Genomic DNA, 27705 nt, shown 5'->3' on the forward strand with positions numbered 1-27705 from the left:
AATTATGTTTACGAACGTTCGGTAATGTGTTCATTCATATTCGTTTGTATATGTTGTTTATGAAAGTTTTTTGTACATTTATTTATTAAATTTAAGCATTTTTATATTTTTTTAATTTATTGTCCCTAATATAAAATAGGAAACCAAAATTCCACTACACTTCTAATGGATAGCAACATCAACATGTTACTATGTTAGTACAATATCCATCAAACCATTGTGATCAAATTTGGGTTGGGTCCGTGTTCGGGTCAGCCTGAAACCTGACATGAGCTGCCACCCCACCCCTAGCAACCTATGGTTATCTGCGAACAAACGAATATGAAACCTAAACACACCAACCTTTACAGAATTAAAAAACCATCAAGGTTAATTCATTTGTTACATATTAAGTAGCAACTAGTCTTGGGCAGATCAATTTTAAATTTTATAAAATGATATGGAACATACATCATTTGTTATTGCTGCTATCGGATTGGATTTCGATACGCATTCTTTGTGTGTAAATTTCTTCAATTGCATCCACAAATGTAGAAAGGTTCTGGCATACTTGTCCGTCTAAGGAATTCACCCTTTCCTGAAAGAACAAAGATTATTAGCCAGCTAGAGTTAATTTTCTGTTATAAAATTTGAAACCAAGATATGATACTTCAAATATGACATTTCAACACTTATGTCCTATTTTTAGGTTTATAAATACCTACTAACTAACGCACTATTACTCCGTTAGAGACAGTTTATAACCCGTTTTTACTATTAGATAATTCCTTATATGAGGAAGTTAAAAATACATGATGAGATATGCATAACTGACCTCAACTTTGCAAAGAAAGCTGAAAGTAACCTCCTTTGAAGATTGACTTGAAGCCTTTAAGGATAGTAGCTTTAAGGGAGAACTGGTAATAGGCCACCCTGGTGATACTTTTATACAAGCTTCAACTCCATCCACCAGATGAGCTATTATTATCTCATCTTTGTCAGCATACTCAATGAAGTGTCTATATCCAAACAAACACATTTAAGTAATATAACGAAAACGAAAAAAAAAAACAGCTACAAGACATCTGGTAAAACAAGTATATTAAAAGTAAAGAGCAATGATCGGGTAAAAAACTGTAGAGTTTCATTGATTTTGCACATAAATCTCTGAACTTAAAGTCCGTAGACTTTTAAAACTTGACAAGAAGAGCCCTAACAATCTTTAGACTTAATCGTGCAAAAAAAATAAGTTTTGTTTAGGACTTAAAAAGTTTTATGAATTTTAGTCATGCAAAGGATTACAAACTTTTATTTTCATAACAAAAGGCAGGGAAGTTTTATAAGTCGAGAAACGTAAAACTAAACTCTAGGGCCTTATTTTAGAATTCAACAAAAGTCCACAGGAATTTTTTCAACAATTTTCCTAAAATGAACTACAAGTTTTGCCCGAAATCTCACCTTGACTTGCTTGCAGCTTTAACCAAAGATTTCCTCAAGGTGCTTAAAACAATTTTCTCTTGAACTCTTTGTACAAAGAATCCCAGTGAGTTCTCAGAAATTGGAAGAAGAGAAAACTGGTGCCTGTAATTGTAAGAATAAAATAATCAAAATTTCAATAAATGCAAACGTGGATGCAAAATAAAGCTACATTTCACCACACAAATAACACGTAGTTGAGCCCATCAAATGTAGAGTGCAGAAATGGCAAAAAGGAGATGAAGACTGAAGGTAGGATTGGGTAACAGGTAAAATAGATTTGGGTCAAAACAGGTCAATTCTATATGTGGGCCAACCTACCGATGGTGTTTTGTCCTTTCTCTACAATTTCTGTATGAAGTTAGTGTCCTAGATTAGATTACAAAAACCATGCAAGTGAAAAAGTATAACTTCGGTTACGTAAACCCATTTAAAACAGTGTCAGGATGGTGAGTTTTGGCACATTTAACTAATTCCATTATCAGTTAAAAGCATGCACTAATATACTACCCGAATTGACACATTCCTGTCCATAGAGGTTGACACTGCCGCCTTGGATCAAAACGGGTAACTTTTATGTGTGGCCAAGTCATGCCAACCCACCAACACTTTTCCGTCCTTTCGTTTTATGTTACGCATAGTTAATGTATTATATATGATCAAAAACTACAATAATGGATATCTAAAATAACACTATGTTTTCTGTTACTAAAACAATTGGGACATTGTAAGCACTTGAACAAACATTACACAACAGTTGGCCCGTCTTTGTTATTAGCTAAGAATATTGAATTTTACCTGTTACCAATAAAATACTACCCGAATTATACAAACGGGTCTCACCTCTGGCATAAATATGATAAAATTTAAAGCAAAGTGGTGCTATGGCTGCTAAAAAAAGTATTTCCTTATGTGGCAATGCTTGTTAGATGAGCATCTATTTTGAGTATTTGCAACATGATTAAGATCCACATAAGCATTGTGTCTGATATACAATATGATCATCATCACAAAGTTGATATGAAAACTAAAAACAAAAGTAAAAGTTGAATTAACTTACGCCATTGACTGCGCAGCACCAATAATTTCACCAATGTACACATCATTTGGAAAAATCTAAAAAGATGTAGAGTGTCATAAGTTAGAAGCATGAAATGGTATATAAAAATTAACATTAGCAATTTTGAAAAAGTCTGTAAAGCACCATTTCACTTATTAAACACACAAACAATAATACCTCAGCATTCTTTAGTTCCAATGTGTCATCCAAAAGTTCTATAGCCAACTCATGATTCTGCTCAGCCATTTCTACTTCAGGAAGATATGTTCTTATAGACAAACTGATTCGGTTTCCATCATATTCAATGACTTTAAGTCCAGTCAACGCATCCTCCATCTTTACAAGACCTTCAAATCTGCGTGTTTTAGGTAAAAGAATATAATTAATAGCAGTCGAAGAAAAGTTAAAACCACTTGCAACTCCAATTATCCTCGCAGTACCTTTTTCTAGCGTAATCAAGGTTTTCCAAAGATGCTAGAATTCTTTTTCCCTTCTCAATCTGGCCATTGAGCTCTAAAATCTTTAGAGAAGAAAAAATGAAACCATTGAATAAACCAATCAGTAGACAGTAATTACATAGGAAAAAGCATAAACAATACAAGCTACATAAAACATATCTTATCATGGCTATTGCATGCCAAAAGGCCACATTGTCAAACCTTAAACTTGGAAGCGTTATGTGCACCCTCAGATTCTAGTTGATATTCTTTACTGTTTGTTTTAAGGCCCTTGAACATAAGATTTTACACAAAGAATAATGTGAGGTTATCGATCTGTTCTGTAAGGTAAATGAAGTCATACAGTAAATAGATGAGTTGGTGGCAACTTACTTGTGACTGAATGAACTCTAGTGAAGCCTTTTGTTCCTCAATTTTACTCTGTAATCGGATAAAGTCTGCAATCCAAATGCATTATTATAAAGCCAAAACAACATTCAATGCATCTTTAATATATTTTCTCACCTTCAAAGTAAGCTGCGGTAAGATTACCAACTTCATCAGAAAGCTTGGCATTTTCGGCCTTTAGAGAGGAAAGCTCCCCTTTCAGATTCTCCAAATACGTGTCTATGTAAACAAATGTCAAACGGTTCAATTGATAATAAACTTACATTATTTAACCATAACAAACACGACGGGTTAAATAGTACCACATTTTCCTCGTGAGGATTCAAATAACACACACTTTAGCCTGAGCTAAAAAAAAGAGAATTCAAATCCAGCTGATCCTTTTTTATTTCATTTTCAATGATTGTATCAGTTGGCAAGGCTGTAAATGAACCAAACATTCGACAGGAGGTTCACATTTAATAAAGAACGATCATGAATACAAGCCATATTCATTCAATTGTGTACGTGAACGTTCGATAATGTGTCGGTTAACGTTTGTATGTTGATATTTGTCGTCCATTAAAGGTTTTTGATATTTTTTAATGACTTTTGTAATCTCATCATACACGTTTAAGCAAAACAGTTAACTACAAAACATTAAGATATATATGAGTATTATTATGTGACTAAATTAAAATATGAATGAATATGAACAGCAACACTGAGCATTCTGGGTAAGGCAAATGAAGTAAAACATTTTTTGTGTTGGTGAAGCATTGGTAAACAAGTTCATTTCGTTAATGAATAAGAATATATGATTTGGTTAGGTGTTGGTGGAGCGAAAGGTTGTCGGTTAACAAAAGAAAAGTGATATATATATATATATAGATACATATACCTTTATCCTGAGGTTGTAAGGAAGAGACATCATCCGAGTATTCTCCAATAATCTGACTAAATTGACCCTAAACAAACAAACAAAAGGTAAGCAAGTAAGTAAATGATAATAAAAGAAATTGGTTGAGGCAAGTGACCTGAAGCTGTAATACGCATTCTCTGAGCAAATCTTCCTCATCCGAAGCACAGCAATTGCTGCTTCCAAGTTGTTCGATTCGACTGCAAATGAAATGATAATAAGAAGAAATGAGTGTGCTAGGGTTTGGTTTGAGAAATACATACATACATAGATAGATATACCTCTGAATCGCCAACAGTGTTGGATCTCCCATTGTTTGTTTGTTTGTTTGTTTGCTGTCAATATAGTATTTATAATAACATGATCATAAAATGACTCACAAAGCCTATTATCAATTTCATTTTCCATGTTATTGTGTTTTTTTTTAATTTTTATTAGTTCCAACTCCTGAGTCATTTGTCTTTCTTGCACGTGTCAAAAGGTTGCAGGACGGCCCCATACAATGATCGCAAAAAGACTTGCACGCAATAGATATACATACATACATACATATACGGTGGCGTTGGTTGGATATAGTGTCACAATAAAAACAAACACAATAAGCCATGAAAATGCATCCACAATCGCAACATATAAACAATTATTTTTTCAAATACACGTCATCAGGTGCCCTTCACCACGTACTCTCCTGCTATTGTAATACTTCAAGAAGTTAAGTATCAATCAAAGTTGCGTACAAGTTGTTGTTTAGGTGTAATGTGTTTTTTGGCGGGACAAATTATAATGTTTAGTTGCTTAAGCATACCGCCAAGACGATGTTGAATCACCCACCCTTTGTTTTTGTTGTTGTTGAGAGTTGAGATTGAGAGCGTACAATCAATGTAAAATATATTATTGTGATGTGATGTGATGTAATGGTTTGGTTGACTTGGTCAAATTAATAAGCAAAGGGGAAGCGATAAGAAGGAAGAAGCAAAAGCAACGTCAACCATTATTATCCCACAACCGATGATCAATTCATCATACATACAGACAGACTACTAGCACTGTGTAAAGTCAGTCAGTCAGTCAGTTAGTTAATCTCCTCCTGTACAGCTAACATAACACCTCTTCTTATATTGCTGCTGCTGCTGGCTACGGCGTTGACCGTGGTCATCGGTGGCGAGGAGTATTTTAAGGCGTTCAATGTCAGCTACGATCACAGAGCCCTAATAATCGATGGACAACGGAGAATGCTTATATCCGCAGGAATTCACTATCCCAGGGCCACACCCAACGTATGTTAATGTTATCAATCATTTTTTACACTTCACAACCCAACTACTTATTTCTTCTTCAATTTCTTTCTATTATTAGCATCATCCTAAGTAAGTAAATTGGAGATACAAACATTATTATTATTATTATTATTATTATTATTATTATTATTATTATTATTATTATTATTATTATTATTATTATTAGAATTAAATAAGTAAATAATTGATCATCTACTTTCCATTTTGCCTCAAACAATGAGTTCGCCTCGTGTCTTGTTTTCTCAACCTCTCGTTTGATATTTATTAATTTATATACTCTTTTGAGAGAAACCTTAAACTAGCTAAAGCTCACCTCGAACTCGATTGTGCAGTGTAAAATTCATACATACAAGTCCAAAAAACTTGTTTTTACAAAAATATACACAAATCTCGAGTTCGATAACTAAACGAAACTTCTTTGAGGAGTTTCGTGCTTTTTATCGATCCGAGCGGCTCATTTGCACTCCAATAGACAAACTATATTGATACCATAAACACCTTTAAAATAGAAACAATAATAATTAGAAAAACCTTGCATCAATTTGCATCCGAGTATTATGATCACTTTTTACTAAACATGTAATGGATGTTCAATGTTGTTCATATGTGCTATCAATTTTAGATGTGGCCTGATTTGATTGCCAAGAGCAAAGAAGGTGGAGCTGATGTCATTCAAACTTATGTATTCTGGAGTGGCCATGAGCCACAAAGAGGACAGGTAGCTACTTTCCAACTAATTAATTACTTTATTATTTGCCAATTCTCTTCATGTATTGTTTTATTATTTTCTTTTATCATTCTGCTTTCAGTATAATTTCGAGGGGAGATATGATCTCGTCAAGTTTGTAAAATTGGTGGGAGCCAGTGGCCTTTATCTACATCTCCGAATCGGTCCATATGTTTGCGCAGAGTGGAACTTCGGGTCTCAACATTTCCCCTATTCTATTTGACATTTTACAATCAGCGTCAGCCTTTGTTTGTAACACTTGTTGGCGAATCAATATGCATTAATATCAAGTTCATGACATTGCAGTGGCTTTCCTGTGTGGCTTCGTGATATTCCTGGAATTGTATTCCGTACAGACAACGAACCCTTCAAGGTACAACTACACCAGATAGTTTATGCATATCTTTGTTTCATTCAGTTGTGTTTCCTTAATTCAGTCTGCATTTTAAAGTGATGCCGTTTGGCCTCTTTATTGTGTTACATTTATTATGATATTTTCTTAAGAAACCACCATATTTGAAATAACACCACCACTTGAGACGATGGACTGCCTTTCTGAGGGTTATGTTAATTTCTTTTGTGTTATGGATTGTCACTAATAATGGCACACACCATTTTGTTGCAGGAAGAGATGAAACGCTTTGTTAAAAAGATAGTAGATGTGATGCGAGAAGAATCTCTCTTCTCTTGGCAAGGTGGTCCAATCATCATGCTACAGGTTGTTTTAAGTTTAGGGATAATTTATCATATGCCACCTAAATATTAAAAAGGACACTCAAATATCAAAACAGCATAACATGCCACCTAGATATCAGTTTGGTTTTGCAAACTCTAGCCAAAAAATTGTTGAATATAGCAACAACAACAAAATAAGAAGACAATGAATAGCTTTTAAACTTATGTCGTTTCTAGAGTTGTAAGTTGACATAACTCCCCTGAATCCACTCAAATATTTTTTTGCTAACCTATGTAGGTTTGATTGTTTTTGAGTAAATTTTGTTGGCGTTTTTGTCATCATACAAATATGGAGTCAAGATATAGCTAAAGTTCTAAAGCTAGGGACATATTTGTCATTTACAATTTTTTGCAAGTTTTTTATTTTTTTATTTTTTTGCTGGAACTGGCATAAACATTACCCTGTAAAACATTTTGATACTTGTGTGGCCTTTGTGAAATCTTTTAAACACTTGGGACAAGTTGTTCTAGAACTATAAATGTTTATTCTCTTTTTTTTTGGTATTGTTTATCATAGGATTTTTATGACATGAGTTTTGTATCAGATTGAAAATGAGTATGGAAATATTGAAGACTCTTATGGCCAAAAAGGAAAAGACTATGTAAAATGGGCTGCAAAAATGGCTGTTGGACTTGGAGCTGGTGTTCCATGGGTTATGTGCCAGCAAACTGATGCTCCAGAATACATTGAACTTTCTTACTCTGTTGACTTTGCTTTCACTAAATGCCGTTCAAAGTGGCCATATTGACCCGTTCACATATGAATGGGTTGATTTTTTGTATGTCTAACGGGTGAAATGGGTAAATAAAGATACAGCTTAACAAAGAAAATGGGAAGGTTTAAACTGGACGAAGTGTCCCAAAGTATGTATTTAGTGCATAATATATCTAATTAATTTATCCAATAAAATAGATTTTTCATTGAAATGAATTACTTTTGTTACTAGTTATTTATAAGAGATTTTAGTTTTGGACAAAACGTGTATTGGGACAAACCAAAACGACCCGTTTGAACCCACAAAAAAATACCCATTTTTGTTTACCTCTACTAACTTGACAACCTGATTCTGATTAGAGTTCAGACATGATTTTTTTAATTATTGCAAATGGATATTGTTAACTCATTTATCTGGTTTGGGTTTCTAAATGTCTCCCCACTCTTTCCTGCAGATAGATGCCTGCAACGGATACTATTGCGATGGTTTTAAGCCTAACTCCAACAAAAAGCCAGTACTTTGGACAGAAAATTGGGACGGATGGTATGCAAATCTCAACATATTTTTATATGCTTTCTCAAAATTCAAACATTTGAAAATTTTAAGCTTTAGGCATATGAATAAATAATCATTTTTGAAACAATTCGTTTATACATCTTTTTTTTTTCATTTATTTGCAAGGTACACAACTTGGGGAGGAAGACTTCCACATAGGCCTGTGGAGGACCTTGCATTTGCAGTTGCCCGGTTTTATCAACGGGGAGGAAGCTTTCAGAATTATTATATGGTAACCTAAGCTACACTAAGTTGACATTCTACCAAAATAATTAATAAGCTGTTTATTAAAGTTTTCAGCTTTACCATATCTTCTTACCATTGGAATGCTTAATTTCTGTGATTGGTGAAATAAAATTCATTTATTTACATGTAACATTTCAATATAAATAGTATCTATGTATCTATCTTCTTATAATGTGTTTTCATGAGTCAGTTTTTTGGGGGGACAAATTTTGGACGCACTTCTGGAGGGCCTAATTATGTCACTAGTTATGATTATGATGCTCCAATTGATGAATACGGTACGATCAATGTCTATGCGTGTGCGAACATTTTGAACTTTTTACTGCTCATTGTGGGTGTTAGGTATTTTTGGCTATAAACTTAGAACCTTGATAATGAATATAATCTGATTAGGTCTTCTGAGCCAGCCTAAATGGGGGCATTTAAAGGAACTGCATGCTGCTATAAAGCTTTGTGAGCCTGCGCTAGTTGCTGCTGAGTCAGCTCAGTATATAAAACTTGGATCTATGCAGGAGGTTTGTGCAAGTCCTCAGCATTTACATTGTTAAGCATGTATTGGTTAAACTACAGGTGGTAATTTCAAGCCTTTTACTTATTGGTGGGCCAGTTCAGGTTATATTTTATCTTTAATGGGTCAAGGACAAAATCAAAACAGTTAGTTTTCTTAGTTTATAAGAAAACACATCCTTAGGTTCAAAAGTCATTCAAACTTCATTTTTAATGCATAAACCTTCCTAAATCATTTTGTTAAAAAAGTTGATTGTTATTGAAATACCACAATTATTTAATCATATTTGACACTCTAATTATAAAATTAATTTAATTAGTTCTGGACAAAAAGCCTTCTTAAACCCAACCTGTTATGACCGGCACGGCGGCACCAAAGTTAACTGGTTTGACCTGTATCCAGTCTGCCCGTTTTACCACCTTTAGGTACTACCTAAGTCACATGGTACCTCTTTTAATTGATTGAAATACATCTTACAAAGATAGGCATATACAACCAATATTATCATTTTATTTTGGCACAGGCACATGTGTACCGTGGTGGTAATACAAGTATTTGTTCAGCTTTCCTTGCAAATATTGATGAACATAAATCGAGCACTGTACAATTTCTTGGTCAATCATACACTTTGCCACCATGGTCTGTGAGTATATTACCAGACTGCAAGACCAGTGTATTCAACACTGCAAAGGTTTGATTTCTGTAATTATGCACAAACTTTATTTCAATCTTTGATTTCTGTCTATTTTCCTTTGGTAGCTAATAGTGTGGGGGTGTTTCGATTTGAGGGTATGGGTTTGATTGTGTTTAAGCCGCCTCATTGCCATGTCAGCATGTCTTTTAAAAAATGTTTTTTTCTAATGGAACAGGTTGGGACACAAACCTCCATTAAGGTTGTAGACTTTGAGGCTACATCATCTGCAGAAAGTTCTGGCCCTGAGCACTTAATGATTCAGAAGCAAGTACCCCTCGTCTCTGAATCATGGATGGCACTTAAGGAACCCATTGGTGTATGGGGTGGTGATAATTTCACTGTTCAAGGCATCTTGGAGCATCTAAATGTAACAAAAGACCAAACAGATTATTTATGGTATATCACCAGGTACTCCATGTCATAATTATATTGTCAGGGCTCCCTTATGCTTTGATAAAGGATAAATTCTCCTAAAAATGTGCCTACAAGTGGAAATAGGAGGATTTGCAGGCACATTTCTGGAGGATGTATCATTTCACCTATGTTTTTATGTACAAGAAATTATAAAATTTAAACAGAGTCTTGTTTGTATCTTCATTTGGGATTTAATTACCTGATTTCACTCTTGAGGGAAATTTAATGATGATGTTACAATGGCTGTGTAACAAAATGCAGAGTATATGTTTCTGATGAGGACATTGCACACTGGAAAGAAAACACAATTACTCCTTTACTCAAAATTGATAGCATGCGTGATGTTGTTCATATCTTTATCAATGGACAACTTATAGGTAGTTTGTCATATTTCTTTTAATTTATAGATCATATAGTTACTAAATTATAGCATTAGTGCTAATGTGTTACATGTGTATTGAAATTAAAGGAAGTGCAAAGGGCGACTGGGTTGAGGTTGTTCAACAAGTTCAACTAAAGCAAGGATACAATGACTTGATGTTATTTTCAGAGACAGTTGGTTTGCAGGTAACTAAAGCTTGCACCATTAGTGTTCTCAGCCGAGAAAGACTCATTTCTTTTATTGAGTGTTGATTTCAGATACTCTCCCCTATTTGCTTGTTTGTAGTATAGACTATAGACTATAGAACCAGGTTATTTGATTCCTAATGAAAATGTTATAATTTCCTCAGAACTATGGTGCGTTTATCGAGAAAGATGGAGCGGGATTTAAGGGTAATATCACTCTAACTGGATTCAAGAATGGGGATGTTAATCTCACATATTCACCATGGACTTATCAGGTACTTTTTCTGATATAATGCCTCCAAAGATTATTCTTCACAACCAAATTGCTATCTTTTATTTTACTATAGGTTGGGCTTAAAGGTGAATTCCAAAAATTATATGCTACTGACAGTGATGAAAGTTCGGATTGGACTAATTTGACACACGACGAAGTTCCATCAATCCTTTCATGGTACAAGGTACAAGTTCTCTATTAAATTTATTTTCAAGATGTCAAATAATTTCTTTTGCTCACCAGTTAAAATGTTTTAGCCTGCTAAATAACTTTACAAGCTATAATAGATTTACTTCACTATACCTTGAAAAAATCAAGTTAAATTTGTATCCGACTTTGGCATGGTTGATGGCAGACATATTTTGATTCCCCGGGTGGGAAAGATCCAGTGGTTCTTGATATGAGCAGTATGGGTAAAGGTCAAGCTTGGGTCAACGGACATCATATAGGAAGATACTGGACTCTCGTTGCCCCACAAGATGGATGCCAAGAAACTTGTGATTATCGGGGAGCTTATAATTCAGATAAATGCCAAACAAATTGTGGAAAACCTACTCAGATCTGGTACTTATCTTTCAAAACTGAAAATCATTATAGAAACATAGAAAAATTGATTGCGGATTTGACATAGCGATTTTGATGAAACAGGTACCATGTACCGAGATCATGGTTGAATCCATCAGACAATCTACTTGTTCTATTTGAGGAGACAGGAGGAAACCCATTTGAAATTTCTGTCAAGACAGTATCTGTTGGAACTGTCTGTGCTCACGTGTCTGAGGATTATTATCCACCTGTCGAAACATGGTCCCACTTAAATCGTGAGACGGAACCAATAATGGAATTGCAGTGTGAAGACGGTTATATAATTGCATCCATAGAGTTTGCCAGCTATGGAACCCCCCAAGGTACCTGCCAAGTGTTTTCTGTAGGCAACTGCCATGCACCAACTTCATCTTCGGTCTTATCCAAGGTAAGATAGACACGCACGCGCGCGCGCGCACACACACACATACTGCATGTATATACATAAATGCATGGATGCAGTAATTAAATTATGAATTGTTAACAGGCGTGTGAGGGAAAAAATAGCTGCAAAATAGAGGTGTCTAATTCGGTATTTGGAGACCCGTGCCCCCGGACTGTGAAAACCTTGGCTGTTGAGGCAAAATGTGAACCATTATCGTCATCATGGTACGCTGGATTATCAGAAATGTGAGTGCACGAAACAGGAAATGTCAAAGCGCGTTCGGTCTTCAATGGTACGAAATTTCTACTGATTCTTGTACAATGTCATATATGCAATGACATTTATTTAATCAAGTGTTGGGTTTTGTACATATGTATAACTATAAATACAATTATAAAAAATCTTTGGCTGGTGACATTTGTTTGTTGGTTGAATATAGTTATACATATGTATAACTATAAATACAATTATAGAAGAGTTTTGTGACTTTGTCTAGAACTTATTATTGTCATAAGGGTTCTAAAATAATACCAAATTGATAGAATGGAAAGTGGTCTGGTATGATTTGGAATCATGTATTGTTATATTATTATTTATGAGGGTATTTTTGTCATTTTACACTAACTTAATAGAAGTTAACTAAATGAGTTAGAAAATGGCAAGAAAATGAAACACGAGGATGGGAATGAGCACAAAAATCTTTTTGGACTGAAATGACAAAAAGTGACCAAACCACATGAACGAAAATGACAGTTACTCGTACATAAAATATCAAGACAACTTATGAACAAGAAATAAAGCATTTTATGCCTGTTTTTAGTTAGTTTTGGAAGCCTATATGATCCCTTAATTTCCCAAAAATACCGCTAAAACAAGGGACCGAGATTTAAACGCAAGATAGAAAAGCACAAGGTGTTACATCTGTTGATAGAACAAGATGTAGGCTTCACATCTTAACACTTCCTCCAAAGAAACCTCACGAACAGAAGCATCACTGGCATTATACCATAACTTACCTCCCTCGCCTCCTCGTACATATGCTACATAATGGCCGCCCATCATTGTCCCCATATGCTCCACCACACCTATTAATCTGTACTTGTATCTCCCTTTATCTTTACGCCTGCAAAGTCAGTCATCCAACAAATGATCATATATGTAATATAGCAATATTGTAGAGGTATCAACTAAAAACAACTTATACCTAGGATCCATGTAAGCCTCAAGATCAATGATCTCTTTGAAATCAACATGGCCATTTAATTTCCTCAAACGCCCACGAGCATCTTGACTTAGCCTTTTCAAGTGAATCGTTAAAATTGGCGGGACACTATTAATAAGTATCCTCTTTGATGCATCTCTTGTCACCTTATCACTACTAGATTTCGCATCATTCTTATCCTCAACCACCCTCTCACCAAGCCCGTTTACAAGACAAGCATCCGTATCTTGAACAGTACAACTCTCTTTACCATTTTCTTCTAGATTGCAATCACTTTTACCATTATGCAACCCGTTAGAGACGGAACACTCAACGCTGGAATCAGATGAAATACTTAAAGTTTCATTTTTGGGCCCATTTGTATCGGATTCTTGAAGTATTTCTATTTCCTTCGGTTTCATCTTTCGTTCTACCAAAGTTTTTGAACATTGCTCACAATGCCATGCGTGTTCATCTCTAGTGAGAATTTCTGTCGACGTGAAGTCAGCTAAACATTTTTCCACAGAAACCGGAGAATCAGAATTGTCCACCTCTTCAGAATCAGAATTAAAAAAATCATAACCATTGTTGCGTCTGAACATAGTTCCAATTCCTATACCACAAATTTTAATCGGGTCCAAAGTGGGCCCATAAACAACATCAGGTTCATCAAATACGTCCCGAAACCAATCAAAACCATTACTGGTTGAGCTGATTTTTTCATCAGGAAGCAATAAAACTTCAGATTCTTTAACTACCCGTGGCTCGTCATCCCAACAAACATCATTACCAATATCAAGATTTTGAACTACTGATGTGCTTTCATTTTGTGAAGTGTTGTGATCATTTGTTAACAACGAATCGTTTGAGTCAGTGACCACATCATTACCAATACCAGAAGTTTGAATTACAGATGGCTTTTCATTTTGTGATGCTGTGTTGTGATCACTTGATGAAGAAACTGGTACAAGACGGTATGACCACACATCGTCTGCCAGCTTAGCGTAGTCAGCGACCACATCATTATCATTATCACTATCATCCCATACACATTTGTCATAATCACTAGATACCGTCGTTGGCTTCACACAATCCAAGAATGTCGAAAAATCAAACGAATTCACTTTATGATTACCACTGCTATTCCACGTAGTGTTTGGCTCAACATAATTCACAAGTGCCAAATTCTCGTCTGATTTCTTAAGTTTAACCTCGGATAACTTGTCATATCCATTATAAAACTTCAGCCCAAAATTCATGTGTCTTTTAAAGGGGTGTCTTAGTTTCTTTGATGGCGTACTTTTAGAAACAGATTTCTTGGTCGGTAACGATAACGAGAGATCTAGATACGGTTCGTATACTACTGAAGTATGCCCACATTCCAAACAACAAACACTGCTAGAAGTTTGTCCACCAAACATAGTATCTACAATACCAGAACTTTCATTACACAATCCATCAAGCAAAAACCGAAGCAACTCGTGACTATCCTGCTGCTGGAACCCCTTAAACTGAGGAGCCATGGCGCAAACAGAGTCAAAAAGGGCTCGCGGGTTGACCAAATCTGTTGTGGACTGACTACTAGTTTCAAGAAAAAGTTCCTTTAAAGCAGCTGAAAGCGCTTGAATGGATCCATCCAATGTCATATAATGATCACGCAACGTATCCATTGCTAGAAGATTTTGCAATATTGAATTGAAGAAACAAGTGTTACCTAAATTAAGCAAACCCTTAACCGTATATCCACCACCACCATCACCATTACCATTTTCTGAAGCATTTAAAGATTCGACCTTGACATCGTCATACGTTAGAGTAAGAGTAAGACTGTCACTTGAACAACTTCCAGACAAAGATTTTTGTGTTTTGAATATAACATTAGACCAAATATGTTTTTGTTCTTCGGTTTCTACTAAAGCATGAACTGGAATGAGTGTGTTACAAGTGAAGCACCAGCCAATGGATGACGGTTGAGTCTGGCATGGCGAGGGGCGTGAGAATGTGGCGTTGTGGGAAAGCCGATCCCACCGCATGTACACTGTCCACATGCCAGACACATCCAGATGAGTTTTTTTCTTTTACCAAGTTTGATCAGCTTACCACCCCTTGTATTATTATTAAGCACTAGTTTCCTACAATCATCACATTGAAGCGACTCGCAGCTTGACGACGTTATCTTTGAAGATAAGTTTTCGAAACGAATGCCGTCTTTAAGATGAGAACAATGTACTCTTGCTGCTGCCTCTTTCCCCATTAATAAGCCAAGCCCTACCTGCAAGGTAAGTCATCATCCAGTTGAAAGATTAACTACTTAAAAACTACTAATAATAATAATAATAAGTAACCAACACAAACATACAAACAAAGAGTAAGACCAATATATAAACTTTATGCAAACAAGCCAAGCTGTTGACGAGCTTTTTGAGGGGGAGCCAGCACGTTTAGGCTTGTCACGCCTTAACTAGTCTTTTGGACTTATTTAAAGTTTTTGTAAAAACAAATGTATGTATATTAATTAACAAATAATAAACAAGGCGAGACCAAGCTTGAAAAAACAACTCACGAGTTGGAGCACCCGTAATTTGATGACGTACATGAAGTACTAGTAAGTATTATTATTATTATTATTAAGTGTACGTGATGATCCATATATATTCCGAACTTAAAAAAAAGCACATTAATGTATATTCATGACTACTATATATTATATGTTATAGTTATAGATATATCTATCAGTCGTACGGAATAAGAAGATGAAAACACATAAATAAAATTGAATGCTTAGGTTCTTTACAACAACCACAAGATTAGATATAAAAATTATATTATAAAATAAAATAACCTTCTTCTACTTACTATCGAGTTGACGGTAAAAAAAAGATGCCTTCCGCCGGTGACTTTGGGGAGTCAACTCCAGACCAGAGGATTTTCTTTTCTTTGAGGCGGTATTTAATATTTTATATATAATAATAATAAACGAGCCTGGCCCGAGCTTAAGTAGGCTTGGGCCCGAGTTGTTTTTTTCTAAGATTAAGCTTGATTTGTTTATTATTTATTTAACTTTAACGACCAGAAAAATTTTATTAAACTAGCAAGATACTAGAAACACCAATATAAGCCATCAAATAAGAAACTCAACACCAAAACAAATACACCAACACCTACCCCACCCCAAATACAACCATTAAACCCGAAAACTACACTAATCCTCCCAAATGAGACATTGTTTTGTTCTATTCTTTACCCAAAGGAACCCAACGCCTTTATCTCTTCTAACAAATTTGAGATTTGAATCGGTGGTCCCATAATGAGCTAACGTCTTTCTCCTTTTCCATAAGCACCATGCCGCTATTAAACAAACCGCATGAAACACTTAGCTTTATCCTTAGAAAATGTCAAAATTTCCAACATATTGTGAAAACTAAAAAGGATAAGCATGGGAACATTGGACCACCACATTCCATAACGTTTGCACAAGGCCACACGATAAAAACACGTGCTCAACCGACTCTTCCACCTTACTGCAAATCGGACGTATATTCAAGTTTACCAGGATATTTCGTTTAACCAGCGCACCAAAAGTAGGAAGCCGATACAAAGCCGCCCGCCGCACCATAATATTAACCTTCTTTGGGACCCAACGGTTCCACTCAAATAAATAGTTTTGATCATTAACCGAATGTGTCATTAAACACTCATCGACCTGAGAAGTTTCCAAAAGGATAAAACCGTTTTATAACCCCCCCCCCCCCCCCCGGAGTTAAAAGAACACCTTAGCGGAATAGGAGCAAACTTCTCAATTCATTTATTTCCTCTCCATCGCCCAGCTCCCTCATTCACATATGCAACCATCTACCACTTTACATCCCTTGGATTTTCCAAGAGAAAAAGGTTTTGGAAATCAAACCCTCAAAAGGAAACTAATCCACCCTACAATCAAGACAAAACCATGTATGCTTACCACGTGTTAAAAGCCCGTACTTAACTCCACCCCATACTTCTGGAGACTCGAATAAATATTCTTTATTTATTAATTCATTCATTTGTTTTTGTTTTTAATTAATTTTTTTATATATTTTGAGAAAAACTTTAAACCCATCTACAAGCTCATGTAGTACCTTAAACATACAAGTCTAAAAAAGATAAACCTTAATAACATACAAGCCTCGAGTTTGAACCCTTTATTTTACTTGTAATATTGTATATTACACATTTTCAACTAACCTAAGATTTTTAACTAACAACTTTTTACATCTTATAAGTTAGAAAATATTAATGAATAAATCTATGCATGATACATATGAAAATAAAATGAAAAACATTAAAAAAATGAGAATCAGTTTTTATTAATTGCTTTGGTTATTATTTATACCTTACTAGGGTTCTAATTACCTCAATGTAGCTATTAGTTTAATATGTTGTAAACTTGTAACAGAAAGTTATCATGATTTATGTGACTCGATCCGACCTAAACTAAAAACCAACCTAAGAGACATTTTGCATTGGAACAAAAAACCAACTTAAGAGACATTTTGCATTGGAACAAAATGCTTAGATTAGACAGAAAGTTGTCAAAAATTGAGGTTTTTTATAATATTAGTATTTACTCGGATGTGCAAGATAATAAATAAAACCGATCTTAGCTCAGTTGGTAGAGCGGAGGACTGTAGTAGGCAACAAGCTCACAGCTTATCCTTAGGTCGCTGGTTCGAATCCGGCAGGTCGGACTTTTTTGTTTTTTTTACTTAATTTTTTCAAACTTATTTTTATAATATATATGACATCACACAACTTTGTATGCATAAACCAACCACTATAGCTAAAGTTAACCATTTCTTATAACTTTGTTATTTCCTAATAAATCGAGTGATGATGAAATAGCGAATTTTATTTGTACATCCAATAAAAAGTAATTAATTAGACGATTATGAGCCGATGATCTCATGTTAATACAAGACAAGGCACCTTTTTTTCTTCTTATTAAATACAAAGAATGCAAGTAAATACAGACAGTTAAAACAAAACTCAACCTCACCATAGAGGAATGCTGCAAACTTTCTTCAGGCTAGTCATGAAAATCATGCCTGAACTTATGATATAACTGATAATATCATATCCACTTGAGCATTACCCTTCTTAGATTTATTTGAACAAATCTTTTGTGTAACATGTTCCTTTCCTAGTCTTAACTCTAATGTTAATACCTATTTTCGCTGTCTGCAAGACAAAGAATCTGCTCATGAGATTTCTAGAACTAATCTTGGCTTGATGCATTCGGCTCTTGTTTCAATCACCAAAGTTCTAATGCATGAACCTGAAGAGGTTGCATTTACAATATGTCAATATGTAATTTGGGTTGTTTAAATGTGTTTTTAAAATAACTATTGTGACTTGAAATTGAAATGATCAGTTTCAACTTTCAACCGTGCAGAAAAATCACGATAATAGCAGAATTTTCACAGGAATGCACTACAGTAACAAATTTTAGTTTTTTACACTATAAAACACTACAAAAATGGACACTTTTTTTTTAAATTTCAGCAAGTTATCATTATTATAAATGAATAATTCTATAGTCCTAATTATGAAGTTGCTTGCAGTATAGCCCATATATTCCATGCTATGAAAATTGATTTTATAAACTAACTAGCAAAACCCTACTACACATAAAAAGAAGGCATTTGATACTTACATTGTTACCAATAATCTTGACACGAGCAACTCCCATTTTTAAAATGATGAAACCGCTTTATATCCCGTACTACAATATCCTTCTTGGTCATTTTGCTAGCATACTTCATAAAAGAATGACAATCTCCACAAATTTTCAAATTTTTCACAATCCTAATAACCTTCAAATCATCACCAGAAATTAGGGCGAAAGCGAGCGCCAATTTCTCACTATGACTTCCCAAAGATCCTTCGTTTTCTTCTTCTTCAATATTATGTAGCACCCACTCACTTTCAGGCATGTAACCAAACTCTCTTGCATTTTTAGTAATTTCATCTAATTTCAAATGTATTTCATCTGAACGATAATGAAAATGATCGCCAGCTACAAAGCTAGTGACATGACCATGTATTTCAATATAACTCCACCCGGAATCTTTTGCTACACCTTTATTTCTCATTTCGGTCCTCACTCTTTCTACGTCTTGCCACTTGCCTGCCCGAGCATAAACATTTGAAAGAAACACATAACCGCCAGGATGTTTAGGCTCTAGTTCTAGAAGCTTCTCGGATGCATATTCTGCCATTTGAATGTTCTTGTGCACGCGACAAGCTCTATACAGTGACCCCCAAATGACAAAATCAGGATCTATTGGCATTTTTTTAATGAATCTTAAAGCTTGATTTAAGCGACCAGCCCTACCATAAAGATCAACAATCACTGCATAATGTTTCATGGTGGGTCCAATCGAATATTCATGCGTCATTTTGTCAAAAAAATGAAGACCCTGGTCAACATTTCCAGCATGCAAACAGGCGGTTATAATAGCAAGAAAGACCACCCCATCTGGCTTTATTCCTGCAAACAAAGAGACGACGTTAACATGTTTCTCCAAACCATTAAAACGTATCGTATCCTTCCAACGTTAGTATCAAAAAGATAAATCTGGAAATGAAAGTCGACCTTATACCTGCATACATCATTTTGTTGAAACAATCAACAGCCTTATCAAGATATCCATTAATAGCACAACCCCATATCATAACACTCCACGTCCGAATATCTTTCTCTTCGGCTACATCAAACACCCGACTTGCATTCTCAACGGACCCGCATTTTGCATACATGTCCACCAGCGCAGCCGTCACACCTTTCCTCAACGCAAACCTGTTGCTCAAAACATACTCATGTATTCTTGTCCCCGTCTCAAGAGCTCCCGCTTTCGCACAAGCCAAAAGCACACAACCAATCGTCTGATCATTCGGTCTCACACCCTGCTCCAACATCTCACCAAACATCGATAACGCCTTTTCATACCGCCCGTTTTGCATAAACCCATTGATCATCGTAGTCCACGAAACCACATCCTTATCCACCACACACCCCCAAATCTCCATAGCCCGGTCAATCTCACCGGCTTTCATCAAGCCGTTAATCAACGCACTCCAAGTCGAACCATACTTCTCAACCGGCATCACCTCAAACAATTCCATAGCCTTACGCCATTTCCCAGCTCTACAATACCCATTAATCAAAACATTCCATAACAACGTACTTCTAACCCCATCCCCCCATTGAGAACTTTCATCGAACACCTGGCGTGCACACTCCAACAACCCGACTTTCGCATACATATCCACCAAATAAACCAACACGACCTGATCGCGTAACAAACCCGCCTTCAAAACGTTACCATGAACCTCCATTCCAACCCACCCTTCTTGTAAACACCCTACAGACTTCAAAACAAATGGAAAAGTTAAATAATTGGGCTTCACATTCGACCTCAACATGACAACAAAATACGAAATTGAGCTCATGTAGTAACAATTATCAGCTAAAGCACGGATTAGTGAGTTAAAAACGTATAAATTAGGGTTCTTGAAGTGGCGAAATACGGCGAGAACGTGGTTAATGAAGGTGGGTTTGAAGGAGTATGATGAGATGAGTTGGGTGATGATTCTTGGGTTGGAAAACTGGTGGTGGGTGATGATCTGGGCGTGGATCTGGTGAAGGTGTTTGAGGGTTTTGGAGGAGTGGATTAAAGAGATGAACTGGGGTTCATCCATGGTTTTGATTTTGGATTTGGCGGGAGATGGTTTGGTGGTGTTTGAGAAGAGTTTACTGAGTGATGATGGTTTCATTGTTTAGTGGCCAAATGAGATGGTTTAGGGTTTATTCATGATTTTAACTATTTAAAATGTTGTTACACAAGCGTCGATTAAGTCTCGATTAATCGCTAATCAGTGGCGAATATTGGATGAAGATGTCGAGGGGGCGGACGGAAATACACATTAAAAAATCCGTATACGGAAGGGGCCGGGATCAAATTTTAGGTTGGAAACAGGTAAATGTACACTACGTATGAAAAATGTCGGACGAAAACGAATAAATTTACACTAATGCGCGAAAAAACGGAGTGGGTCAGGGCCACCCTGGCCCCAACTATCCTTCGTCATTGTCGCTAGTTATTTTTGGACTAATTGGTCAATGGTCAAATCCAGCGATTAATCGGACTTAATCGACCTTTTCTGATGAGATTATGGTCAAAACCGGCGAGATTCCGGCCAAAATCAGCGATTTCCAGCAACATTCTAAACAAAATTAAGGGTTTCTTGGGAGATTCCAACCAATTTCTGGCCAAAATGTGTTTGTGTACATGTAAAACTGAAAATTATATATAAAAATGTGTTTGTGTGTGTATATAAAGCTGAAGTTTATACATTAAAGTCTGATTCGATTAATCTAGATAAACTTTAGCCCTCACGTCACCGCCCGATTAACGACTAGCGATTTTTACACCACTAGTCTTAAGGTTAAAACATAGACCTGGTTAACCGTTTGAACGAATGTGTTATAAGTGATCAAACCTAATAGATAAAAATGTTACTTTCTTGCTATAAGTCTATAACCAAACCCACAAATACAAAAGTTATTAAACATATTTGTTTGATATTAAATATTTAAGTTTTTTAAAAGTTGAAGGCATATTTTAAGATGCTATGATAATAGATCCTATAGTGATATAGTATCTCATATGCACTTGAATCAAGCAAATGTCCCCTTTGAAGGAATTTTTAAAGTCTTGAAAAGGATTGGGGTTAACTCTTCTATAGAAACAGTTTCTCTAGTATGCAACTATTGGTACAAATGTACAATACTACATTCTATCCTCAATGCGAGAAACAATGTGTCGTTACAATCACCTTATTTACGAAGCCCTAAATATTCAATCCCGATATTAAAACTAGGAAAAGGCTCATGGTTCGATTTTGTTTTCATTTTATTACATGAACAACCCGAAGATGCAATGGTCCTCTAGAAAAAGTTTGTTTGTTTTAGTTATGGACTTGTAACGGAGGTTGTCTTTCTCTTTCACTCATGTTTGAAAGATGATCGATTTGCCAGCATCTCATGAAGGTAAGCAGATAATCAATCTAGTAGCGAATAAATTTAACACGTTGATGAAAACCACTTTTCTAAGCAATGTACGAATAGAATGACAAAGTATTGTTTTAAAAAAATAACCATAGAGATTTTAGTATACATGCTACAACTTTGATGATTTACATTTTAAATTTGAACCATGTTATCAATATTGTTAGTAGAAACCTCAAATTTCAACTATTGATGATATGGTATTAGAACTTTCACGTCATTTCCGCATTTTTAAACAAACTCTCTTAAGTTGTTTGTATTTTGTTAGGCAATCATGGCCTTTCTTATAGATGTAAAACTCTAGACTTGCTTTTTATTAAAACCATGATTTAGAAAATTAAATATAATCATTAATATGTTATATAATTTCACTTTAACAAAGAACTAACCACGTGTCCTAACTTACAATACATTAAAACATGATCAACATGACAAACGACCAAATAATAATAACAAATTAACAATAAACAAATAGTTCTTTGTATTGTATGTAGATTCTCTCTATAGTCTATACAATATACACATTTGTAAAATCTAAACAAATAATGATAAACTATAAACGTGTTTTCACATGACTCAAGTTAAAATAAAGTTATTTATAGATCTAGAAAAGATAAATTACATCACAAACAAATAATAATACACCACTTTGTTACGTACTTTATTAGTTTATTATTTATAAATTTTATGATTTTATCGTCTTTTCCAACACACGTTATCCGATATCACAATTATCCAATTAAGATCAAACACCCATGTCACATGCCATATTTTAGTGGATATGGAATAGGATTCGTTGTTTTAATAATATCAAAGTCACATCATTATCCATTTATCCTCAACTTCAATAATTAAACCATTCGTATATTTTTTTTCCAAAAATGGCAACAAAAAAAAAAACAGCAATAATTCGAGTGTGTTTGGATATTATTTTAAATCAATTAATACTTTTTCTTTAGTATCGCACACGGTGGTCGAGTCGGGTTAAAAAATGTTATCAACACACCACTAATACTATAATAATATTTTTTTACTTGTACATTGTACATTAATGTGTTTAGACATCTTATGATATGCATGACTCATACGCCTTGTATAACAGAGTGTTGATGTACATAAAGGTTAATGGGTTTGCATTACTCGGGCTTTTAATGTTTGAAAGTCTACCTAAAACACGACCTCAATAACAATCAATTACATGCATTCGGGTAACAAGTTTGTTTAGATCAAGTTTCAGGCATTTAACGAAATACAAAACCTACAAAGAATCGATACCCTTTCCATCTTACATTGTTTCTTCGTGACCTTACCCGCGTCTTACTAGTTGGACAACGATAACAAGCTTGCTAAGTAAAAAGAGAATATTTAATCCAACCATCATTTGTGACTTGTGAGCTACTAGTTATGTTATCTTTAATTCAACATTGTACAAATTAAAGTCATCATTATATATATATGATGTGAGTAGTTTATCACATTGTTCGTTTGTCTTTTGAAAGTGATGCATTGTTAGTTAAACAATACATCATTTTAAACATTTACAATAGTAAAATCTGTTAGGCTAAACAACAAACGGATCAAAATGGACTATGACGTATGAAACTTGAAAGAATATATATCTCGTTTCAACTTATCTAAATCAAGGGAGGTGATTGGGTTTGGTATTTAGCTTAAGCGGTTCGGTTTATTCAGGTTTTAGACCTTCGAAAGTCTTACCGAATAACACCCGATTTAATCAGTTTTGGGTAGAGGTGCACAAAACACCTAAACCTGGACTTGGACCCGAAAAAAAACCAGGAACTGGGTTGTTTTATATCTGACACTTACTACCCGACACTAACCGTAAGGTATGCATTTCAGTACCAAAAGCCGTACCCAGAACCGGGACTGATTTGTACATGGTAATACCCGAAAACCGAAACCAGGTTTTTCAAATACCCGAATTTACCTGAAAAATAATGCGGCCTCTTAAAATCCAATCTATACCAGGTAAAAAGCTCGAAAATAGGGTATTCAAATACTCAGTTCTATACCCGACCTGTACCTGATGCATGAAGTATGTTTTTTAAAGACAATTACTGGACCCGGACATGACTCGGGTTTTTTATGAATACCCGATTTTTAATACACGATCATACCCAAATCCAGTTCTATACCCGAAACCAGGAATTAAAAAAAACCCGATTTATGCGCATCTAGACTTGTGGGTATGGGTATGGATAAAATAGATGGGCCTAGGATGATTCTGTTTTTAGTAACACCCAAAAATATATAAACTTATGTTGCTCCATTCCATCTTTGTGTCACATCACACAAAACAAAACACAACTCAAACTCAAACAACAAGCAACATATTATTATTCAAAGATCAACCACCGGTTTCCGTCACGCCACCGTTATCGTTTACTTTACAGGAACCAACCGGCAGTTTACAATTTGCTGCACTGCACCCAAATCAATGAAAGAAACTGTCATATAGTGCCACTTACAAAGATTCCAATAATATTCCACAGCATATCCGTTTTATCAATTCTTAATAAAAACACCAACTTTCACTCTACCCTTTAATCAAAATGGCATTCAAGATTGATTTAAAAACTGTGATCTCAATTGGGTTTTCTTATTTTATTATAATATTTGTGGGTTTTGTTTTTGGTGGTGAGATTGTAAAAGGTGACGGTGGGATTCCGACCACCCTTGATGGACCTTTTACGCCGGTTACGGTCCCACTGGACCAGAGTTTTCGTGGGAATGCCGTCGATTTACCGTCCGATGACCCTCGGGTCCAACGGCCTGTTAACGAGCTTGAACCGGAGCAGATTTCGGTTTCACTTTCCTCCAATTATGACTCTGTTTGGATTTCTTGGATTACTGGTAAAAATCTTTCCTTTTTATTTTTTTGTTTACGGGCTAGTGGCGTAGCTTGTTACCTGTTTACGGGTTAGCAACGCAGCTTGTTGCCTGTTTATGGTTCTGTTTGTCTTGGATTTCGGGTAAAAGTCTTTCCTTTTTTGGCTTACGGGCTAGCGGTGCAGCTTGTTGCCTGTTTTGATTTGAATTTTTTGGATAAATGGTAAAAATATATCCTTTTTTTGTTTACGGGCTAGCATTGCAGCTTGTTGCCTGTTTCGGTTTGGATTTGTTGGTTTAGTGGTACAAATATATCCTTTTTTTTGTTTACGGGCTAGCAGTGCAGCTTTTTGCCTGTTTCGGTTCGGATTTTTTGAATTAATGGTAAAAATATATCCTTTTTTTGTTTACGGGTTAGCAGTGCAGCTTGTTGCTTGTTTCGATGTTAAAAAATGTATGCTTTAAAGAAATCTTGAAATTTCAAGAAAATCTTGAATTTCAAGGTTTGTTCATTAAAATCTTGATTAAGGTTTAAGCAAAACTAGCTATTTGCTTGTAAGATGTTAAGTCATAGAAATTTTATTCTAGCTACAATATTAATTTATTTTTTTCATGTATAATTTGTACTTTATGTTACAGTGGTCCTAGAGTTTGAAATTTTGGGTCTTTTGTTGAAAAATGCAGGTGAGTTTCAAATTGGGAACAATATAAAGCCACTTAATCCTGATAGTGTAGCTAGTGTTGTAGAATATGGGAAAGACAAATATTTAAAAAAACATACACAAAAAGCAGAGGGTTACTCTCTCATTTACAACCAGCTTTACCCATTTGAAGGCCTACAAAACTACACTTCTGGTATCATCCACCATGTTCAACTTACAGGTTAGCTTCCAAAAATTTGATCTTTTTTATATGAAAATTTTCAAGAAAGTTTGAATCTTGGTGTGTGAATCTTGCAGGATTGTCTCCGGATACTGCTTATTATTACCGATGCGGAGATCCTTCGATTGGAGCGATGAGTGGTGTTTTTCGGTTCAAAACGATGCCTGTTTCTAGCAGGAAAAATTACCCGAAAATAGGCATTGTTGGTGATCTTGGGTTAACTTATAATTCAACATCAACAGTGAGCCATTTGATGCAGAACAACCCTGATCTTATGATACTTGTTGGTGATGCAACTTATGCTAACTTGTATCTAACCGATGGCACTGGTTCGGATTGTTATTCGTGTTCGTTTGCAAACACTCCAATTCATGAGACTTATCAACCGCGTTGGGATTACTGGGGAAGGTAAAAGTTTTGATCTTTATCAAAATCTTGATTCTTGTAACAAGATGTTTAAATATTTTACATTCCAGATTTTGGTCATTTATATGTTTTTGTTCTTGAAGATATTAATTAACAATTTGGAGTGAAAAATGTCAGGTATATGCAGAGATTAACATCTAAGGTGCCAATAATGGCTATACAGGGTAACCATGAAATTGAAGAGCAAGTCGACGGCATAACATTCGCATCTTACAATGCACGATTCACGTTTCCATCTGAAGAAAGTGGCTCGAAATCCACCATGTATTACTCTTTCAATGCAGGAGGCATACATTTCCTGATGCTTGGTGGCTACTCTGCTTATGATAAATCATGTAAAAATTCAATCTTTATTACATATGCTGACTTTGACTTTTTTTTACTTTTGACTTTGACTAATGGGCTTGTGTAATTGACTAATTGTTTCATGTAGCCGAACAATTCAAGTGGTTGCAGAGGGATTTGGCTAAAGTTGACCGCGCAGTGACACCATGGCTTGTTGGTGTATGGCATCCACCATGGTACAACTCCTATGTTTCTCATTATAAAGAAGTCGAATGCATGAGGGTAGCCATGGAAGAAATGCTGTATAATGCTGGTGTCGATATCATTTTCAATGGACATGTAAGTAAAAAAGATTAATTAAACCTGAACCGACCCATAACGAAAATGGAAGTTGAGTGTTTGACTATGTGGTTGTTATATATTTTCAGGTTCATGCTTATGAGAGATCAAACCGAGTATACAACTACACGTTGGACCCTTGTGGTCCGGTGCACATAACAGTAGGGGACGGTGGTAACCGAGAAAAAATGGCAGTTAAACACGCTGATGAACCTGGTAACTGCCCGGAACCATCTTCCACACCGGATTCATTCATGGGTGGTTTTTGTGCCTCCAACTTCACATCGGGCCCCGCAGCTGGAAACTTCTGCTGGGACCGCCAACCCGAATACAGCGCTTACAGAGAAAGCAGCTTCGGGCATGGGATTTTACAGGTCAAGAACGAAACACATGCTTTATGGACGTGGCACCGGAATCAGGATATGTATAATGTGGCTGGAGATCAAATATTCATTGTTCGGGAACCTCATCGGTGTCATGTTAAACCACCGGTTATGCACTGGGATCAGTGAAACGAAACTTGTTTCCAGAACAGATTTGTATAGCATACACGGGTCGATTGTATGCGTGTGATAGGGCAAAAAAACAAAGCTCGATCCATGATTCGTTGGTTGTTTGTTGTAATGCATTTTAATCAAATATCAATGAATG

At 35.5% G+C, this 27705-nt stretch overlaps 5 protein-coding genes and 1 non-coding gene across 6 annotated transcripts; 3 read left to right on the forward strand and 3 right to left on the reverse strand.

The window, feature by feature from the left end:
• Positions 1–230: 230 nt before the first annotated feature.
• Positions 231–4571, reverse strand: LOC143586999 (uncharacterized). The gene is made up of 11 exons (XM_077068409.1): positions 4540–4571; positions 4377–4458; positions 4241–4307; positions 3478–3579; positions 3263–3410; positions 2956–3201; positions 2693–2870; positions 2516–2571; positions 1438–1560; positions 815–998; positions 231–577 (listed from the first exon to the last, which is right to left on the reverse strand). The coding sequence occupies exons 1-11, from the start codon at positions 4569–4571 to the stop codon at positions 452–454; spliced, it is 1344 nt and encodes a 447-aa protein (XP_076924524.1). The 3' UTR covers positions 231–451.
• A 796-nt stretch (positions 4572–5367) lies between these two features.
• On the forward strand, positions 5368–12390 carry LOC143586985 (beta-galactosidase 9-like). The gene is made up of 19 exons (XM_077068397.1): positions 5368–5535; positions 6179–6274; positions 6366–6478; positions 6590–6656; positions 6909–7001; positions 7564–7707; positions 8189–8277; positions 8416–8521; positions 8726–8813; positions 8929–9050; positions 9567–9734; positions 9913–10145; positions 10413–10528; positions 10621–10718; positions 10883–10993; positions 11066–11176; positions 11348–11556; positions 11641–11965; positions 12065–12390. Exons 1-19 carry the CDS (start codon positions 5491–5493, stop codon positions 12209–12211), a joined length of 2481 nt encoding a protein of 826 aa, XP_076924512.1. The 5' UTR covers positions 5368–5490; the 3' UTR covers positions 12212–12390.
• A 487-nt stretch (positions 12391–12877) lies between these two features.
• On the reverse strand, positions 12878–15417 carry LOC143587000 (ubiquitin carboxyl-terminal hydrolase 2-like). The gene is made up of 3 exons (XM_077068410.1): positions 15089–15417; positions 13167–15005; positions 12878–13085 (listed from the first exon to the last, which is right to left on the reverse strand). The coding sequence occupies exons 1-3, from the start codon at positions 15415–15417 to the stop codon at positions 12878–12880; spliced, it is 2376 nt and encodes a 791-aa protein (XP_076924525.1).
• Positions 15418–17796: 2379 nt separating this feature from the next.
• Positions 17797–17890, forward strand: TRNAY-GUA (transfer RNA tyrosine (anticodon GUA)). Its single transcript has 2 exons — positions 17797–17833; positions 17855–17890. It is a non-coding gene; the product is annotated as a tRNA-Tyr (tRNA).
• A 214-nt stretch (positions 17891–18104) lies between these two features.
• Positions 18105–21060, reverse strand: LOC143587005 (pentatricopeptide repeat-containing protein At1g04840-like). The gene is made up of 2 exons (XM_077068413.1): positions 19805–21060; positions 18105–19692 (listed from the first exon to the last, which is right to left on the reverse strand). Exons 1-2 carry the CDS (start codon positions 20976–20978, stop codon positions 18860–18862), a joined length of 2007 nt encoding a protein of 668 aa, XP_076924528.1. The 5' UTR covers positions 20979–21060; the 3' UTR covers positions 18105–18859.
• A 3507-nt stretch (positions 21061–24567) lies between these two features.
• On the forward strand, positions 24568–27621 carry LOC143586986 (purple acid phosphatase 15-like). Its single transcript, XM_077068398.1, has 6 exons — positions 24568–25146; positions 25807–26004; positions 26082–26412; positions 26548–26765; positions 26864–27054; positions 27144–27621. Exons 1-6 carry the CDS (start codon positions 24846–24848, stop codon positions 27564–27566), a joined length of 1662 nt encoding a protein of 553 aa, XP_076924513.1. The 5' UTR covers positions 24568–24845; the 3' UTR covers positions 27567–27621.
• Positions 27622–27705: the final 84 nt, after the last annotated feature.

The sequence above is a fragment of the Bidens hawaiensis genome, unplaced genomic scaffold (assembly GCF_021521415.1).
Source record: "Bidens hawaiensis isolate Kalapana, Puna unplaced genomic scaffold, B.hawaiensis_p1.1 tig00035078_1, whole genome shotgun sequence".
Classification (NCBI taxonomy): Eukaryota; Viridiplantae; Streptophyta; class Magnoliopsida; order Asterales; family Asteraceae; genus Bidens; species Bidens hawaiensis.